Source organism: Humulus lupulus, chromosome 9 (assembly GCF_963169125.1).
Source record: "Humulus lupulus chromosome 9, drHumLupu1.1, whole genome shotgun sequence".
NCBI lineage: Eukaryota > Viridiplantae > Streptophyta > Magnoliopsida > Rosales > Cannabaceae > Humulus > Humulus lupulus.
Window position 1 is genome coordinate 79,877,706 of NC_084801.1, and position 20,760 is coordinate 79,898,465.

At 39.8% G+C, this 20,760-nt stretch overlaps 1 protein-coding gene across 1 annotated transcript in view; it reads right to left on the minus strand.

The window, feature by feature from the left end:
- Positions 1-6,532: 6,532 nt before the first annotated feature.
- LOC133799282 (UDP-N-acetylglucosamine diphosphorylase 1-like) overlaps positions 6,533-20,760 on the minus strand; it is a gene marked incomplete at its 5' end in the record, with an annotated part of 29,053 nt that continues 14,825 nt past the window's right edge. Inside the window, 7 exon segments of the mRNA XM_062237295.1 lie at positions 6,533-6,823; positions 7,059-7,215; positions 7,311-7,425; positions 8,861-8,928; positions 10,184-10,327; positions 11,304-11,381; positions 11,976-12,058. Coding sequence (XP_062093279.1) covers positions 6,726-6,823; positions 7,059-7,215; positions 7,311-7,425; positions 8,861-8,928; positions 10,184-10,327; positions 11,304-11,381; positions 11,976-12,058 — 743 coding nt within the window.

The following is a 20,760-nucleotide window of genomic DNA, read 5'->3' on the forward strand; positions in this document are numbered from 1 at the left end:
CTAAAAAATGGCCGACCTAAAGGCTAGGGTATTATCTACTACTACGGTACCCTTGGGCCGACTCTCTTGGTTGTCCAGCACGAGCTGGTCAACGCAGTGGAGCAGAAGCGTGTCCAGGTCCGGATTCCTTGGGTGACGATGGACGAGCTGCCTAGGGTTGAACCTAACCAGCCGGGGGTCTGCAGTGGCCCTATCTACGTTCTTAAATAAGTAAAAGTTACCTTGACCGGAAGGACCCGCGGCTGCTCCGGATTGGGCCCTCTCCTCGATCTCCAAGCTCCGCTTCCTGTTCCTCACCAGAGGAACTTCCTCACCTTCTTCCTCGCCTTCGTCATCTGCGACCTCCTCCGCGACGATCGGCCTGTTGTCGCGGGCTGGGGGAGGCCCCCGGGGCCTTTTCAAATTCAAAGTCTGATTTGGGAAAATCAGCTTGCAGAATACCATCGTCTCGTCCGTCACGAGCACGCGGTAGTCTTTCTCACTGGGAGGCAGGTTCGCCAGTGTGTCGTATTGACCCCCGAGGGTCACGGACTTTTCGGTCCTCGAGTAGATGGCTGCAAGGTTGGTCGAAATCAGAATTGGAATAAGGGACGGGCTAAAATAAGATAACCGTTAAAAGGCGAGCTAAATGGAGGATTACTTACGAGGGCGGTTGAAATAATGATGATCGCAGTTTCGGAACCCAGTAGACATAAAAAACTGGTCTTTGAAGTCGTTTGGATGGCTCGGCAGCTCGATCACTGCTGCTGTGTTAGGGAAGCGGGTTAAGTAATAGAACCCGTCGCCTCGCCCCCGCTGGTCCGGGCTGGCTTTGAGGCAGAAGAAATACAAGATATCAGCAGGAGTGGGGACCTCCCACTCATGCTTTTGGAACAAATACCTCAGTCCCGCCAGCAGACGGTAGGAATTGGGGGGGAGCTGAAATGGGGCCAACCCCACGTAGTTCAGAAAATCAGCAAAATACTGATCCAGGGGGAGGAAGGCCCCTGCCTTGAAGTGTTCCCCGCTCCAGGCCGCGAACGACTCGTCGAGCGGCGTGCAGCTCCTCTCCCCATCCGCAGCAGGTCGGGCGATCACGGAGGTCTTCCCCAGAGGAATGTTGTGGTTAAGGAAGATTTTGGTGATCTTTGCCTGGCTGGTTATCTTCGAGACGATTCTCTCCGCCTCGAAAAACGCGTCAGGAGCCACCTCGGCCTGCTTCTCCACCGCCGGTCCAAAGTGAGGAATTGGCGAGCTGGTCACCACCGCCTTTCCTTTATCCTTCTGGGAGGCCAAACTTCCCACATTCTTCTGTGGCAGATTTCTCTTTGGAGCCATCTGGTCGCCTATCGAGCAAAAGAAAACACTTTAGAAAAGGCGACCCAAGCAGGAGAGTGAGGCAAGCATTAAGTACACGAGCTGGGGTAAGCCCGGCCCGTGGAGAGTGGTGCCACGCGTTCCAAGGAACACGCGCCTGTGCCCTCAACAGATCCCAGATTACTCGGAATTCGTGTGTCAGATGGCTCAGAGTAAAAAAAAAAAAAAAAAAAAAAAAAAAAAAATTTGCCTTGGGGGGAAAGTTTCAACAGGCAAGGCGTGGCAAAACCGCTTTTAAAGCGTATTCCCTAAGCTACCCGGTTTTTGCACCCAAAGTTCCTACGGATCCTACCAGAAATTGTTCCTAAGAAAGAATCATGGAACCCATGTTCTAAGGCGATGTCCCATGGCAAATGTGCCCTAATCAAAGAAGGGCCATCACCCTCCATATCCGCGCGACCCAGAAAACCTCTGCATGTGGCTACAGTAAAAAATTTTACCTAGGCTACAGTGGCATGCTTTCAAAAATAAATGGGGACAGAAGACTTACAGTATAGGGTTGGATGGTGAGCGAGGTTGCTGCGCGGGTAGGGGCTTCGTTGGCACAGTAGTCTCCAAGGCCTTGAAGGAACTCGCACGCTTAAGCTTCGTGAACGGAGAAGATGAGAGCAATGGAAATGAGGGTTTTGCTCTTCGGAAGGTCAGAGAGAAAAGAAGGAAATTTGAGAGGTTCTGAATGGTAAGGTGGTCCGTGCGTGGGATGACCACCCCCTTTTTATACAAGGGGGGATCACGTGTAAAAGGCTCCTGGGAGACCCTCCACTCGAAATGTGAAACGACGGCTGGACAGTAGGCTAGGCCATTTAATGCGGTTCTCGTAGAATGTACCGTCGCCACCCACGGCGTTCCACGTATCAGACGCATGCGAAAAGCATGGAATGCGAAGGGTTGTGGGAGAAGTCTAAAAGCTCCAACTGTGGTCTCCCATGTCTGACGTCATGGACCACGAGCAGGAGCTTGGGGGGCAGATGTACGCCCTGGATTTCCCACGGGCTGTTTAGCAGGACGATCCTCGGACTAAACATGATTTAGCCCGAGGCTCCCACAGGCCAGAGGCTTTATCTTCAGGACGGGCCCTTTCTAGCTCGAGGGGATGGAGTTTCCTGCTCCTTCTTGTTGTTCCAGGAGCTGGTAACAACATCCGACGACCACTGAAGGATCAGCTCGGGTTATGGATTGCTCCGGTAGCGAGCTTCTCAAGAAGCTCTGACCCTATGGGAGGTCAACACGCAAGATAAACGTGCATAATCCTGCCACCACGTGTCCGATATCCCCCTGACTTCTCGGACACGCCGCAGGAACGTGCGTATTCAGACACCCACGGATGGGTTGGGCCGTGCGGCCCATTATCTCCTTCCATACTGATTAGACCACACTTGTGTGTCAGGTTTAGGAAGTAATCATGAATATCACAGACTTGATATGACAAATGGTAAGGTCACGGGATGACCTCCCTACCAATTTCCAGGTGCCTTCTCCTATAAATATGGAGACCCTGGGAATTGATAGGGGTTGGAAAAAATAGTCTTGTAAGAACTATATATTTTGTAAACCAATTACCCAGAAAAGATCAATAATATTGACTAGTGGAGTAGAAGGATTTTAACCTTCGAACCACTTAAAAAACGTGTTTAGAGTCACCTAGTTCTTCTCACAAAGATTTCATATCTGCGGCGGTTCTACTTTTAAGTACTAATCTCTTTCTCTTCTTCTCTTAATTACCTGTTGCCGAAGAACCGCGTCAACACCATCCATGGGGAAAAAACTCAATCACCATTAAGAGTGAACCCATATATATAAAAGCAGCAACCTCAATTAATCCTAGAAGCATTAACTAGGTAACGGAGAATACAATAGCAAATAGAAAATATAAATTCTAGTAAATACACTGAAATTCATATTGTCCACTTGACATTCTACAGCAGGAATAGAGGTGCAATAGGAAGAGAAACAAAAGGGGAAGAACAAGGTGTATGAGAAAGTTATAAAGAAAGGGAAGCACATACATGATAGGTGGAACCGGTATCCAAAATTCAAGTGGTTGATGGAATTGAATAGGAAATAGAAGATAATGAAAGTATACCTGAGAAATTGGAAATTGAGGGCTCAGCTAAGAGTCTCTAAATGAGGCAAAAGGACTATGAGAGTTGCAAGCTAAAGAGAGCAATGGCTGGAGTCAAGGGTGGTTAGGAAGAAGTATTTGGACCCATTGAGGTAGAATGCGGAGAAAAGGCAGCGCAAATCATCTGGTTCGTGTAATGGCCATTGAACCTAGGAGCCAATTGATGTGAAGGATCAGAATTGAACTTCGATGACATAGTGTTGGGTGGATTTGCATTAGACCTAGAATACATATTGTTGGGTGGTTCCGGGTAAGGCATGATCTGTTAACCATGGTTCTTATAGCATTGTTCCATTAGTGCTTTAACTCAAACGCAACACTACTCATTTGATTTCACCTCCAATTTTTGTTTCATACAGGACCATTTACAAGGGGAAATGATTGGGATGAGTAGACGTTAAGACAATCTCTATGTGTTAGACAGTTCCAATTTGTAATAGCTATGTTTTCTTTGTAATAAACTTGTGGCATTTTCGTTTAGGCCACCCTTCCAATGTAAAATTCCATATTTTGATAAATGAATTAAAGTTGCCTACTGTTGTATCTATTTTTGGACATGGTGATGTGTCAAAGAACAAGGGTAACTACGATTCAGGCGAGACCCTATGTTGGTCACCGGTCACCTTCAAGTAAGGTTGGTCGCTCAAACTTGTTTAGCACGGAGTAATGATAATGTTCCCAAGAGCCTATAAAGCGATGAAGCCTCCCAAAGCTAATCACAGGGTGCCAATCCTAGGGTTTTGGTCCCCTATACTTAGTCACATGATGTACTAAACCCCTATCACGGGTACCATCTCCACAAGGGTTGATCGCCCCATCTGATGCCCAAAGGCCAGTCACAGACCCCTCTTATGACTTGGTCGCCAAGCTGCATTGCCAGGTGTCCTTCAAGAAGACCCTAGTTGCCCCACAATACTGATCACAAGGTGTCATTCTCGATGTTTCGTTTGTTGGTGTCTGATTCTAGGTGCACAACATGTTCACTAAGCAAGCATCCCACATGACTTGATCACCAATGTCTAGTTGCAGATTCCTGAGAGCAAGGTCGAATCGCCCATAACTCCTCATAGTCCCAAAGTTGGTCACAAGTGACTGTCACAAGAGATGATCGCAGGTCACTGCTCCAGAAGCTGGTCGTAAGAGATGGCGGCTCAGCTTAACCATGACATGTGACTGAGTTAGCTTACTTATTATTTTGTGTCTCTTATCTCTGGGCCAATCCTAGTAGCAATGGCCCACAACCCGATTGTGACCCTAAAACCTCATTATAAATAAGAGGAGAAGGGATCTGAATAAGAGAGAGGCCCTAGATAGTGCAAAATTACTAGAGACTGCATTCTATGTACTTAGAGAGCTCTTATGTAATAAAGCAAAAATGACAAACTCCAATTCACCTTATTCTATGGCTCACAAACTCAAACATCAATAAAAGTGACTAAGTGGACGTAGGTCAATCCTTAAGTCGAACAACTATAAACCCTCTCTTCATTTATTACTCTTTCGAGCATTTGTGTATTAAACTCTTAAGCATGTGCTCCAAAAATTATTGATCAACACCTACCATCAATTCTAATTTACATTCTTGTTCTGTATGCCCTTTAACAAAGCAAAAATGTCTACCATTTCCATCTTTTAATCACTTATCATCTCTTCCTTTTGAAATAGTTCATTGTGATATTTGAGGCCCCTTTCTTATACCTACTCATGAAGGGTATCATCGATGATTGTACTCGTAATACTGGTCCTATCTCTTTGCATGCTAAATTTGATGTTGATCACATTTTTCCTCAATTTCTCTCTTGTTCGCACTCAATTTGTTCAACCTATTAATGTTGTTCATAGTGATAATGCTCCTAAGTTAAATCAATCTGACCTTTTTGATACCCTTTTCATTCATGCAAAATTCTATTGTTGAGGGAAATATCAACACATTCTCAATATTGCTAGAGCACTCCATTTTAATCGTTTGTACTTCTATCCTATCTGTTTGTACCTTTGTCTATCATATCAATAAGATTCCTTCTCTCAGTCCCCTTTTGAGCTTCTTCGTCACAAAACACCATTCTATTCTTGTTTTAAATCATTTGATTGTTTTTGTTGCACCTCCACCCTTCACAGCTCCTGCCATAAGTTTTCTCCCCGAACCACTTCTTTATCTTTATTGGATATGCTTTTGGTTACAAAGGTTACAAAATTTTGGTTTTGTAATCTAACAAAATTTTATTTTCTCGTGATGCTATTTTTCATGAATCCATCTTTCTCTTCAAACAAATTTTACCTTTCACTCCCTCTGATTTTTTCTCAAATTGTGTTCTTTCTTGTCATATTGTATCTCCTTCCACCACTCCTTCCTCAAATATCTCTTTGCCCACTTCCTCCCTCTCCCATGCTGCCTTCCCACATGCTCCATCACGCCCTTCTCGTGTGTCACCCGTCCTCCCCAATACCTTTCAAATTATCACTGTAACCCTGCTTCTTCCTCCTCTACTTATTCTACAATCCTTATCCCCTCTCTCAAGTTCTCTCTTATTCCAAATTATCTCCCTCGTTCAGTACCTTCTCTCTCCTTCTAGCCATGTTGAACCTTCCACTTATGCTCAGGCAGTCCTTATTCTGGAGTGGAAAAATGTTATGAAACAAGAGTTGCACACTTTAAAAAAATATATATTTTAAATATATTGTTAGTTAGTAAGTTGTATAGTTACCGGTGGCATTGTAAATTTTGTATATTTACTGTTTTGCCTCGTTTTGTGGACTAGTGCTAGACCCTTCTCCACTCTTGTATATATATTCCCTCATCCTGTAATTTCTCGAGATATTAACGAGGAAGATTTTATTCCCGGCTATTCCAACCTTTTCTTCTTTACACTAGCAAAAGTATAATTTGGTTTAAGCTAGTTCAGAATTATTGAACCAATCCAATACATAATAATCACCACTACATGCGCAAATACATTATTATTGTAAATAGGTTGACTTCTTTCTTTTCCTTTTCTTATATTAAATCAAGAATGTTATCCATAATGCGAAATATGGCTCATAACTAGTCACGAATGACAAAAAAAGTTGAAAGAACTGAATTATGTTTAAAAACATCCCCAAAAAACATGATTCATACATCAGTTAATCAGCAGTTCACTCTACAATCTTGTAGGTTAGAATGAACATGACATGTGGGTGGAGTTTCTCAATTAATTTATGCTTGAATGGAGCTGCACAAATATAAAACGTACAAAAGAAATCATGTTTAGAATGTAATCTCACAGGGAGCATGAAAGGTTCTGCCACGGCATATAGCTTCTAGATTCTCTCCAGCATAAGAACATAGCGGTGATACCTCCACGCCTGGTATTAAGATGAATTGCATTAGAAAACTACAAATAACTTCCACATTCACCTAATGTTGAGTTAAAAATACATGGAGATCCACAAAGCCAAATTCGCATCTAGGATCAACAAAATGGCAACGTTTAACTCGGTAATCCACTTTCTCTACTTTCCAATTTGTATTTATGAGTGTACATATATTTCTACTAAAAATATGCGGGATACAAAACTGAAGCAATTAAAAGAGCTTTACCAGTTGCATATAAAGGCACAGAATGTGTTAAGAATCCACCAGCAGCAACTACCCAACGAGAATGAAGACGGAGAATAAGAAGTTTAGCACTTTCTGGAGTGTCAAAAGTCGACCCATTGATATTTTTAACAGGTGCAAATTCTTCTTCACGTAATACCTGTTTTAGAACAAGCAATTTTGAAGAAAAAACAATCTCCTTTAGTTGCGGAAAAGTACAACAATTAAAATATGAAAGATGTGGAAAAAAATGACCTCAAAAAGTGCAGTAGATGGTGCATATGGAAATGCATCAAATATGAACTGCTCTAGTTTAAATCCCATTGTATGTCCGTGAATTGAAGGAATTTTCTTCTCAGCAAGATGGTAGCTACATTTGTAAAAATGCAATAAGCATAATGGTTAAAAAACACACAAAGCTTTAATGCAAAACGCAACTGATCACAAAAAAACTGTCACAAAATTCAAATTTGTCCTGCCAACATAAGTAATATAGGAATGAGCATGTACTACATCCTGCATCCTGCATTCTTCGCCTATGCTGAATACCTGCCTTTCAGGGCTACTATATAGTCATAATGGAAGTCCAACAAAATTAAGTATGCGAATTCCAGATTCTGTTCTTTATTTCTTCGCATCTAAATCTTTTTGATAAGAGAATAAACTAATGTATGAAAAATAAAAATTAAAAAATACAACCAAAATAGAAAGAGCACTATAAGGCACTCTAAGGTGTCCAACACCCTATAACATGATGTATCATTAGTGGGTCTCATATATTTTAATTTAAATTAGAATATGTGGGACCGATATTAATTTACACCAATGATAGTATGACATGTGATAGGGTGTTGGGCACCATAGAGTGCCATTTAACAATTCTCAAATAGAAAAGGAGAATATCTCTAAAATAAATAACAATTAATTTTAACTTAATTACAGCAAAGCCTCTCACTCTGTTATTTATAACAAAGAAATGAAAGTGGTACCTTTTACAATTGTTTAGAAGCTAGACACTAGTTAATCATATTACGCCATAAATTTAAAAAAAAAAATGAGCAATCTTAAAGCGATTCCTGTTAAGAAAATGGAATTTAAAGAAGCATTTATCAAAATGATCAGTGGTAGGAATACATATACTTGAATCTTTCCCTCCTGTATGCAATTTCAGTTTTAAGAACTAGCAAAATGATATTTCGAAGAATAGTCAAATGGACAAGATACTAACAAGAAAGACAAAGATGTCATGTATTAGACTAACAGAAGCACACTGTGCATATCAGTGAAAATTGAAAAGAAAAAACATATAAATTTATAGGGAATTTCTTTGGTACAACTCACAAAAAGTGGTCTCTTTTTGTTTGGACCCGTGAACAATTTTCAGCACGATTTTTTTTATGACCGTGTATATTATAGTTTTTTAAACCATTCTACAAATTTTCAGAAAATTCCGAATAATTTAGAGTACCGAAAATAATAATCAAACATATTGTCTTCCACGCGCATAAAAAAAAAATAGTCACGCGTGCAACAATTTGTTTAAACCTTATTTTCGGTACTGTAAATTATTCAGAATTTTCTCTGAAAATTTGCAGGAAGCTCTAAATAACTTCAATATACACAGACATACAAAAATTCCACGCCGAAAACTGTTCACAAGTACAAACAAAATGAGGTGTACCGGTGCACCTCTTTTTGTGAGTTACACCATAGAAATACCCTAAATTTATATATGTTTGTGTGGGAATTATAATACAGATAGACAAAGAGCTGTGGGGAGGGTTAAAGAAAGAACTGTTACTAACATGCTGTCTTTCTCAAGGCCGTTTGCCACGTGGTTCAGGAAATCCAGAGTAAACATGTGTAGGCATACCTGAAAGGCATAAGTTGCAAGAGTTCAGACTTATATTAACATATATAATATAACGTAATCGGTTAAAATAGACCTTTTTTTTTAATGTCAACTAGAAACAAATGACTAGATAAGAAAAGAGCTCAATTAGAGACACAAAACTAAATGAGATTTAATCCTTAAATTTACTTTATTTGGTATCTGAAATATTAAACAAACTTGCTTCTTCTGACCAGTTTGCAAAAAAAAAAAAAATAATAATAATAATAATAAATAAAGAAAAGAAACGATTCAGCATTACTTAGCAGACAAAACATTTACGCAATTGTGATTCACATGCTTGTTACTGCCAACACTACCGCATAAATTGCTAAAAAATAAACTGCATTTCCATTCCAAACCTGAAGCATCAATTATGAACTCGAATCAACACACTCATGATTGAAAATCCTACAGAGCTTTTACAAATAATTATCTTTAAATATGGGCTGTCTCTGTCTCCTAAACTAGTATGAGAAAGGGAAGCAGAACACAAAAAAGGAAAACTAATAATGCATGTATAGTACAAAACTTTGTACAGCACATTGTAAGCCACCTCACGTGATAATTTGCTTCACTTTGTACTGTAAATGTACCACACATTCTGAACCTACAACTTATGTACCATTTTACCTATTTCGCAATATATCTGAAATGAAAAACAGTTTTCCATATCTATGAAAGTTTAAAGGTAACATTAAACTAGTGTTTTTGGCAAAAGGGAATCACCAATGTGCCCCTTGTGTTTTTGACACATGAATAAATTATAATTTCAATTTTTTATATAACGATGTATATTGTACTTATAATAGACATTTTCAAGAAATTCTGAATAGTTTATTGTGCTGAAATAAGAGATCAAACAATTTATTTTACACGCATGTTACAGTCTCTTTTGACTTGATTTCAGCACAATTAATTATCCACATTTTCTTTGAAAACTTATGAGAGGTCTGCCATAACTACAATATATACCATTATATAAAAAAATTGGGGTTATAATTTATTCACACCCCGAAGCCGGTAGGGGCACACCAGCAGTCCCCTTTTTAGGTGGTAGTACCACCTGAGAATTTTCCAATAATATATAAATATATACACATTTCAGCATTCACTCGTAAAATTTTAAAAATAGAAATTGACAAGCAGATAATAGGGCTTCCCAATTATCAGGTTTTTCATATGTATGAGATTGTGAAGTTACAAATCTAACAAAAATATATAAAGAGGGTATTACATTGCTCCAACAATAACGAAGGCGTCCAGTTCCTTGATTGATTGCAGAAGCCATAGACGGATCCAACTCACTGTATTCTACAACAGTTAGAGGTCCACCTTTTCCTCGGCGCACAAAGACACCAACCTTTTCTTGGGGGTATGCCTGTAATGAAACCACAAGAAACTTCAGAATTCTTTATATGTACATTTTTCTTAAAAAAATCTGAATTTGTGTTAATGTGAAATAAAGACAAGTCAGAGGACAGACTAAGAGTTTACAACAAGACTTCTTTATATGTACTGATTTTTTTTCGCTGGGCTCTTTATATGTACTGATCAAAGCAAAAATAGTCATGCACGTAATAACAGATCTAAACACCATAGAGTTGACAATATTTAGGTTAATAAGTCTCACAACCGCCAAGGTAGCAGGTTCAGTTTGAAAAGCTTAGACAATTCGCAGACACATGAATGTATCACGAGTGATTGTTAGGCATCATATATAAAGATCAGGATAAACTTATCAAAGTGGCCTTTTTTATACATAAAATCATTCTCCATGATCACCATTGTATCAACAGTATTCAGATTAAGAAGTCTTATGAGAACCTACATAGTACATTCATTTTAAAAAGCTTAGGTTTTGTAAATGATTCTTATGAATCGTATAAATTCATAAATACAACAAGCATATCAAAATCGCCCGAACTATTATGTCATACATTGACCGCACTGCATGAACATGTTAAATTATACTCTTTAAGACTTAATGGTCAAGAACACTCCTGAACTAAAGATTCACAAGAAATCTGCAATACCACACTTTGAACCTAAACCCATGATATTGATCTTGTAATGAGCTAAGAAAACACTAGGTGCCCATCTTCAGCAATTATATCTCATCATATTTTTCAGTTAAGAATATCTATGTAATCCACTTTCCAAACAAATTGACAACAAGAGCTAGAGGTATATAAATCATGCAAAAATTACAACATAATATTTCATCAAGTAAACTAAAAATAAAAAACATAAACCCTTCACTTTAACATGGTTTTCCAAATGAATGAAGAAAACCATGACCATGTTTCAGAATAAGTATATAAATTAGATCTTTAAACATTAAATCCTAGATGTACCTTACGAACAACCTTGGCAGCGGTAACAACACCTTTATCAATGAAATAACCCAAGAAAGTTGGATCAGCTACACGAACCTGCTTTCAAGATGCTAATCACTATACTCTTCAATAAAATAAATTCCAGGTATTGAACCAATGGAAAGTCAAAGTGACACATCCTTTTGCTCAATGTCCAAAATGAAAATTAGATGAATTATATATAAGGGTTAGTACTCAATGATTACGTCAATATCTATCTATATATATATATATATATAATATAAATAGTTTACATAATTTTTGTGGTCAGTTTTTTATTCAATAGTTGTGATCAATTTGGTAGCTTACCAAAACAACTACTAAATTATGCTAACATGACATCTGAAATTAATAAAAATATATATTTTTTTGAAATATAACAAATATAGAGACATAATCTTTCCAAAACTCTCATATATAAACAAAACACATTGAGAAAATACTTGTGAGCAGGTGTTATTCCCCTCTATGCAAGATTTCAAAATCTTACGAAAGTTTTAATATTTCAACACTTAAGTGGGAAAGTTTTGGAATTTATTTAGAGTAAATTTATTTTTTTCTATTTTATCCAAACAAATGATGAAAGTAAAAGGCTCCTTTTCTACCTTTGGTTATAATCTGAACATATTGTAGGAAAGGAAGAAAGCTCACCAATGCATTGTCGACACCATAGCAATCCACATATTTAATTCCTCTCATGGACATATTTTCTAATAATTTTGAAGATTTCAGAGCTGCTCAAAAATCAAAATTAGCAAGAGCAAGAAAGAAGAAGGAAGAAAAAATACCAAAAAAAAAAGGATAAAGAAAAAAAACAGAGGAAAGCAGCGATGGAATTTAAATATCATATAAAAGTTAACACTGGGAAAATATTTAACAAAAATGTGGAAAATTAACCTTTGATAATCTTTATTCATAGAGAATAAGAATTTTAAATAGGCATTGTACAGGTATACACAAATCTGGTATTTGATACCAAATATTCTAGACTAATTACAGATATTCCAGAGTAAATCAATTTGCCTAAAATTAAATAATCTAATTATAGTAACTTTCTAATAATTCAGCTTGGTTTCCTTACTGGAAAAATAAAAAGTAAATGCTCAATGTGCAATATTTTCTACACCCTCCCTCAAGCTGGTGCATAGAGATTCCACATGCCCAGCTCGCAAACTAACTCATTGAAACTTTATGTTGATAGCCCTTCGGTCAATAAGTCAGCGTGTTGTTGCTTGCTAGGAATATATACAACACATGGTTCATTTCCATCAATTTTTTCTTTAATGAAGTGTCTGTCCACCTCAACGTGCTTCGTTCTGCTATGATGGACTGGGTTGTGTGCTATGTTGATTGTTGACTTGCTGTCGTTGTACGACTTTAAAGGCTCGATCCTTTGAAGTTTTAATTCTTCAAATATGCATTTGATCCAAATTAATTCGCATACGAGTTCGGCTTCGATACTACTTCATGATACCACTGGTTTCTTCTTACTCCTCCAAGTAACCAAGTTATTCCATTTTTTAGTACAATATCTAGTTGTTGATCTTCTATCTTCAATTGACCCTACCCAATTTGCATCTGTGAACTGTGAAGGCCTTAACACCTCTTTCCTCATTCTTTTAGAATAGCTATCCATTTCCAGGTGTTTTCTTCAGATAGCATAAAATTTTGTACACAACTTCCAAGTGTTCTTCGAATGGATTGTGCATGTATTGGCTAACCAAGCTCAAAGCAAATGCAATATCGGGCCTTCTGTGGGATAGGTAGATCAATTTTGCCATTAACCGCTGGTACATTCCCTTGTCAATTGGCTTCTCTTTTGTTGGTTTATACTTGCCTTTTGGTTCAACTGGTGTTGTCACAACCACTCATTCATGTTTCCTTGAGTAGATCTAGGACATATTTCCTTTGAGACACAACAATTCCTTGTTTTGTTCTTGCAACCTCCATTCCTAGAAAATACTTCATTGGCACAAGATCTTTCACCTCGAATTCTTGGGCTAGCAAGCCTATAAGTCGTTCTTGCTCTCCATAATCATCACCGGTGAGAATCATGTCATCAACATAGACAATGAGAATAGCTACCATACCTCACTGGTGAGTGTGTGATCCGATTGAGCCTGTTTATATCCATACTATTTTAGCACTTGATTAAATCTTACAAACCATGCACGTGGAGATTGTTTTAAGCCGTAGAAAGATTTTTTCAGATGACAGACATTCACTTTTCCATATCTTTCCTTGAACCCAAGAGGGATACTCTTAAAAACTTCCTCTTCCAAATGTCCATTGAGGAAGGTATTTCTGATGTCTAGTTGTTGAAGGGGCCAATCTTGCAGCAACTGATAGTAGAACCTTGAATGTGTTTTACTTGGCAATGGGTGCAAACGTCTCGTTGTAATCTACTCCATATGTTTGGGTGGATACTTTTGCAACTAGTCTCGCTTTGTATCGGTTTATCGTTCGATCAACCTTGTGTTTAACCGTAAATATCCACTTACATCCAACAACATGTTTATCTCTAGGTCGATTGACTATTGTCCACGCCGCGTTGGTTTCTAGTGCCCCAATTTCCTTGTAGATTGCTTTCTTCTATTCTTTTACTGAGAGGGCTTCAGTTATGTCCTTAGGAACTACCACTTGCTCAACTTCTGCTAAGAAAGCTTTATATTTCAGAGTTAGTCTACTATAGCAGACATGTCTGGACATTGGATGTAGAGTAAAACTTCGGACTTCCTTCCTCTTAGCAATAGGTAACTCGGACTTGGGTTCCACTACCCTCGAAGGCTCAACATTAGGAATATGTTAGACTAGAACAATCTTTCGATAAAATACTCAATTTTATTCCACAAATTTTTTTTTGAAAAAAAGACAGAGGTCATAAGATGACCTCCTCTTATTGAGAGCCCTCACTTATGGCGGAGGAAAACTGTGGTTACAAAAAAAAAACAAATAAAAATTAAACCAACCCGGGTTAAGAAAACTCCCGTCGACTCACTCTCCAAAAACTATTACAGCCACAAACTACTCCACTCCCTACAAAGATCCAAGAAAGAAACTCCCTCAAAACCTCTTGATCTAAACACCCATGTGGCCACCCAGAACTTGATCTTATCCCAAAGACTTTCCACTGTGAAAGAAACGTCTTCAAAAATCTTACTATTTCTCTCCAGCCAAATTGCCCAAAAAGTCGCTAACACAGTACTCTGCCACAAACGAGCCACCCTCCGTCCCCCTTCTAAATGGCATAGGAACAATTGAGAACAAGAGGAAGGCATACACCAAGAGACCCCAAATTTGTCCAGCACTTAAAACCACACCACCCTAGTAAACAAACACTCCAAAACCAAATGGCCAACTGACTCCCCTTCATTCTTACAACAAACACACCAATTTAGTGACAGATAGTGAAAAGGTCTTCACCTTTGCAAGTTAACGTGGACATTCAACTTATCCAAGAAGGACAACCATCCAAACAATTTAACTTTGTAGGGGGCGACATTCTTCCATAAATTCTTAGCCCAATCCAATTCGGGGCCTAAATGAGCATAGCTCAAACTATAAAAGGCAGACTTACAAGTGAACACTCGGCTAATGTCTGGAAGCCAATGCCTATCCTCCAAAATTGACGGGAAAACCACAACCTGAAGCAGGTGCAACAGCTGAGCAAAGCTAGACATCTCCCTATCAAACAAATTCCTCCTGAAACGCAAATTCTATCCTAGGCCCCCCAAACTCCCTTCACCTTCCAAGACTGCTAGATCTTTAATCACACAATTCTTGGCCATGGACACCAAAAATAACTCAAGGAATTGATACTTCAAAGAGACGTCACCAATCCAAACATCCTCCCAAAAACGAATCCTATCCCCCCTGTGCACCTTGAAACAAACCATCCTTCGATACTCATACAAAGCCGAGATATCTCTCCAAGGACCACGAACTGACATTCTTCCCCCTCCACCCGTGTCCCAGTGACCACCAACTACCCCATACCTACTCTTCACCACCCTATGCCATAAAGACTTGTCTTCTAAAAGAAACCGCCATAACCATTTCATAAGAAAAGCTTTGTTTCTCTTATCAAGATTCCCAATACCCAAACCACCATGGCTACGCAATTTACAAACTTCTTGCCAACTTCTCAATAAGCCCTGCCACATTCTTAGGGATCCGGAAAAGAGACAGGTAATACACCGGGATTGAAGACAGAACTGACTAAATAAGAGTCAATCTACCACCTCGTGACAAAAAAGCACTCTTCCAACCGTCCAAACGTTTAGCGCACTTCAAAACCACAGGCTCCCAAAACACTTTGGAACGAGGGGAAGCTCCCAAAGGGAGACCCAAATACTGAATTGGCCACTGGCCCACTTCATAGCCTATCTCACTAGCTCGAAAATCCACCAACTCCTCAGGCATGTTAATTCCCAACAATTGTCATTTCTGCAAATTAATCGAAAGCCCAGAGACAACACTAAAGACCTTCAGGATATCAAGGAGCACACCCTGGGACTCCTCATCGTTAACAAAAGGCTATATATATACTACTGAGATCAACTCTTATATTCTTGGCTCCTCTCTTTGATGACTGAAGGCGTACTCATGCGTGTTGTTCGTTGCAAGACCTCAGTTCATGTGTGGACTACCCAATGAGTATATTACCACCCAGACTAATGCCGAGGTAGATCAATATCAGAATCAGCTCCAGAATGCCAAGAAAGGTGGTCTATCTGTTAATGACTACCTGTTGAAAGTTGAAGTTCTTGTCGATAAGCTAGAATCTGTTGGTCAAATCATCACTCCAAAGGAGCACATTATTGCGATCTTCAATGGTCTTCCGCCCGCCTATAATGTCTTTATCGTTTCTGTTAATTCAAGATCACAACCGTACACAATGGCGGAAATTGAATCTCTATTGCTTGCTCACGAGAATCGGTTGGAAAAATATACTCAAGATCTGGATTCTGCACCAGCTGTTGCAAATCTTTCTCAAGGTTTTCGTAAACGTGGAGGTTTCGTTCCTCAGTCATCTACTACGAATTATTCTCATGTTTTTGCTAATCAAAGAAGTGGTGGTCCTCCCAATCTTGGTCGAGGTGGTTGGAATCCATAAGCAACTGGTGGTCATAATCAGAATAGCTCTTTTTTTGGTTATTCTTTCAGCTCCACTTCAGGTTTTCGTAGTGGTTCTTCTCAACCAGGGAGTGGTCGACCAGTGTTCCAACTTTGCTCTCGTCCAGGACATTTTGCCTCTAAATGTTACCAAAGATTCAATGCTGATTTTCCTGGGTATGGTGCCACACCTGTGGATAAGCAACCTGCTTCTTCTATGGTTGCTACAACTGATTTGGTCGATGATCCTTCGTGGTACCCAGACTCCGATGCTACCAATCACTGCACAAATGTTGAAGGAAATGTAATGCAAAAACAGGAATACAATGGATCTGAGAAGCTACATGTGGGAGATGGCACTGGTTTTGTGGTGAATAATATTGGCAAGTCTGTTTTTCAATCCAATTTTTCTCCAAAATTCCTTGTCCTTGATAATGTTCTTCATGTTCCCAAGTTGACTAAAAATTTAATCAATCTCTCAGTTTGCTAGGGACAATTCTGCCAATTTTGAATTCTTTCCTGAACACTGTTTTGTTAACGACCAGGTCACCAAGGAAGTTTTAATGCTAGGTCATCACACTAATGGCCTATATGCTTTTCCTTTGTCATCCATGCGCTTTCTTAGAGCCTCACAGCCAAAGACTTCTGCCGCTGATCCTTCATCTATGTTATCCTCAAATTCCTAACTGTTTGTAGCAACTTGTGAACATGACTTTCATTCCTGTAATAAGAATAGTACTTTTGATACTTAATTTACTGTAACTAACTCTCAATTTCATTTGTGGCATAGTCGGTTGGGTCATCCAGCTGCAAAAGTTGTACAATCTGTTTTACGTTCTTGTAATGTTTCTGTTGGTAATAAAACTCATGAAGAATTCTGCTTTGCTCAAGGCAAGATTCACAAGTTTCCTTTCCCTTTGCCTACTTCCGAATATACTAAACCTCTCCAACTTATTCATTCAGATATTTGGGGTAAAGCTCCAGATGTATCTTCCAATGGATATAAGTATTATATACATTTTATAGATGCATATTCTCGATATACTTGGGTATATCTTCTCAAAGCCAAATCTGAGGCTTTACAAACCTTCCTTAATTTCAAAACTCAAGTGGAGAATGAGTTCAATTGTAAAATCAATACTTTACAGTCTGATTGGGGGGTGAGTACCGTGCGAGAATGGCATTAAACACAGACTTTCTTGTCCAACAACACAACAACAAAATGGCACTGCAGAGAGAACATTGACACATAGTCGAAACCTCTCTTACTCTCCTTGCCAATGCATCTATGCCTCTTAAGTATTGGGATGAGGTTGTTCGTACTTCTGTCTATCTTATAAACAGGATGCCCTCTGCTTTCATTTCAGGTCTTACTCTGTTTCAAAAACTTTTCAATAAACCTATTGATTATAGCCAGCTCAAAGTGTTTGGGTGTGCTTGTTACCCCAATCTCCGACCTTATAACTCTCACGAGTTGGAGTTTCGGTTTGTTGAATGTTTGCTTTTGGGATATAGTCTTAAACATAAGGGCTATAAATGTTTGGCTCCTTTCGGTCGTGTATGCATATCACGTGATGTGATTTTTAATGAGCACTTTTTTCCTTCAGCCAAGAGTGTTTCCTTTGTCTCTTCTCCCTCTACTGTCAAGTCTACTTTTCCGTCTATCTATTCCTATCTATAAGAGTTCTGTTTCAGTCAATCATCCTAGTAATTCTAATATTTCTCAAACACCAATCACTCACTCTGATACTTTTAACCAGTCACCTCAGTCCATGCCTTCTAGCACCACCTCTCCTATTTCTTCACCACATACTACTCTCACCTCAGCTCAAATATATCACATTCCACCACCCTCCGCTCCACCTGATGTATCTGTTTTAGCTGACCCTACTGTGGGAATGGGAATAGGTTGGAGGAGACCTAATGGGGTTTGAGCTTGATATTTGTTGCGCCGACAAGTACCACATTTTCTAATAAATTCTTGGACCTCTTTTTCTAGGAAATCAAGCTAGTTAGAGGATGTCAGATGTTGACAGCAAGAAATTAATGTTTCCAATTGTTGTTTCAGCTTCCTAGTTTATAGGAATTCCTATTTATTGTATTTATTTTTTAATATGAAGGGTCTTAGTTGTTTGTTGTATATATAGACTAGTTCTATGTTGTAAACAATAGAAAATACAGAAATAAAAATAATCTCTCATACCATTTTCTTCAAGGTAGCAATAGAAGCTCAAAATTGGGATTTATTTTTCAATTTTTCTTCAGCCTCTCTTAAAAATTTAGGGGTTTGGTATTCTTGAGGTTCATTCCTAGAAAACCATTTTCGAGTGTTAATCTATTCTCACCTCTAGCCCAACATCCGATCAGCAGACCCTCGAACTCCAGTGCCCAGCAAAGCTGCGCATGAGCCCCATGCGCCTCTGTCATCCTCTGCCAGCTACGTCACGCGCCGGCGCCTGCAGGCACGTGACTGCCTCCGACGATCTCTTTTTCAAGCATTTTCCTCCTCGGCATCTACCTCGTCTCCGGCGCACCACTCATCCGTGCTCATTTGCCTCGTCTCCGCTGGTATTTCTCTATGGCAGCACAAAACTCTTCACAATATATCTCTTTAGTTGCACAACAAAGCGACTCATGCACTCCAAGTTATTCAAACCCCTCATACCCATTGGATGGTGGATCTCGGTGCTTCAGACCATATGACAGGTGATATGGTTTCCTCCTCGGCATCTACCTCGTCTCCGGCGCACCACTCATCCGTGCTCATTTGCCTCGTCTCCGCTGGTATTTCTCTATGGCAGCACAAAACTCTTGACAACATTTCTCTTTAGTTGCACAACAAAGCGACTCATGCACTCCAAGTTATTCAAACCCCTCATACCCATTGGATTGTGGATTTCGGTGCTTCAGACCATATGACAGGTGATAGATCACTATTTTCATTTTGTAGCACATGCTCCAATGATAGCACTGTCCACATAGCAAATGGCTCGTGTTTGAGAATTGACGGAATTGGGACCATAACAATATAGAGGCAATTTTCTTTCATTTTCCTTGTTCTTGTGTTGTTAGGCTAACCATTTGACAGATATATCCTATCAAAGTGGTATTAGAGCACTCGATCGACATGGGACCTAAAAAGGATTCGCAGCTGGAAGCCTTGGAGGAATGGGTTGAAGCAATTCAAACGGAGGTTCGTTGGGAATTCCAGGAGGTTCATTCAGAGTTTGAGCAATTTCCCAAGGATATGGAGCTACTGAAAACTAAAGTTTAGAGGTTAACTGCAATGGATAAGAAGATGGATACTTGGTTACTCATTTGGCTCAGTTGCTGCAGGCTTCAGGCAAGCCCAATGCCGATACCACCGCAGCTAGTGCAGATAGACAACGTCGTCGTCAGCTTCAGCTCCTGCGTCTTCGGGGGATCCGTCCACACCACCTTCGCCACCTGCGATAGGGTCCGTTCCGCCGCTGCCTCTAGTTCAAGTGGATTCGTACTACTTTGGCCAGAGCCTTGGCCAAGACTATTGGCCCCCTAGGATGGAGCTACCACTGTTTACAGGGGACAATCCCGATGGTTGGATTTATTGGGCGGAGAGGTATTTTCTTCTCACAAGGATGTCGAAACTGCTGATGTTGGAGACAGTCATTGTTGGCTTGGATGGAGATGCACTAACATGATTAAAGTGGGAGAATCAAAGACGTCCGATCACTTCTTGGGCGACATTGAAGAAGCTGATAATTCTTCGATTTAGAGTTGTTCTAGTCGGAACCATATCGGATGAATTAATGTCCATTACTCAGATGACTACTGTGAAAGACTATCGGGTCCGATGGGAGGTGTTAGTTTCTAGGCTGCCAGACGCACCAAGCCCTCTTCTCGAAGGGAGTTTTGTGAGAGGGCTCAAAGATGACATCAAGGCTGCCTTGCATATCCTCTAGCCCATGGGTTTGGCCCAGATTAGGGATACGGCCCAGAGGGTGGAAGAGGGCCACCAATAGCTAAACACGGGCCCAGAGTCGCGACCCACCTTGCCCAAACCCACTCCAAGCCCAATGACACCTTTCAAGCATTCCTTGAACTCGTTCATCACTTGTTCCCTTACGCCTCTGGTCCCAAGTTCTTCATCTCTGACACCATCTGTCGCGTCTAGACCCGCCGCTACCTAGCCACCAAAATCACAACCATACCGTCACCTAATGGAAGCCGAGTACCAGGACTAGAAGGCCCGTGGGGTTTGTTTTAAGTGTGATAAGAAATTTTTTCGTGGGCATGAGTGATCAAAAGCGCTGCAAGTTTTATTGATGATATACGAAGAGGA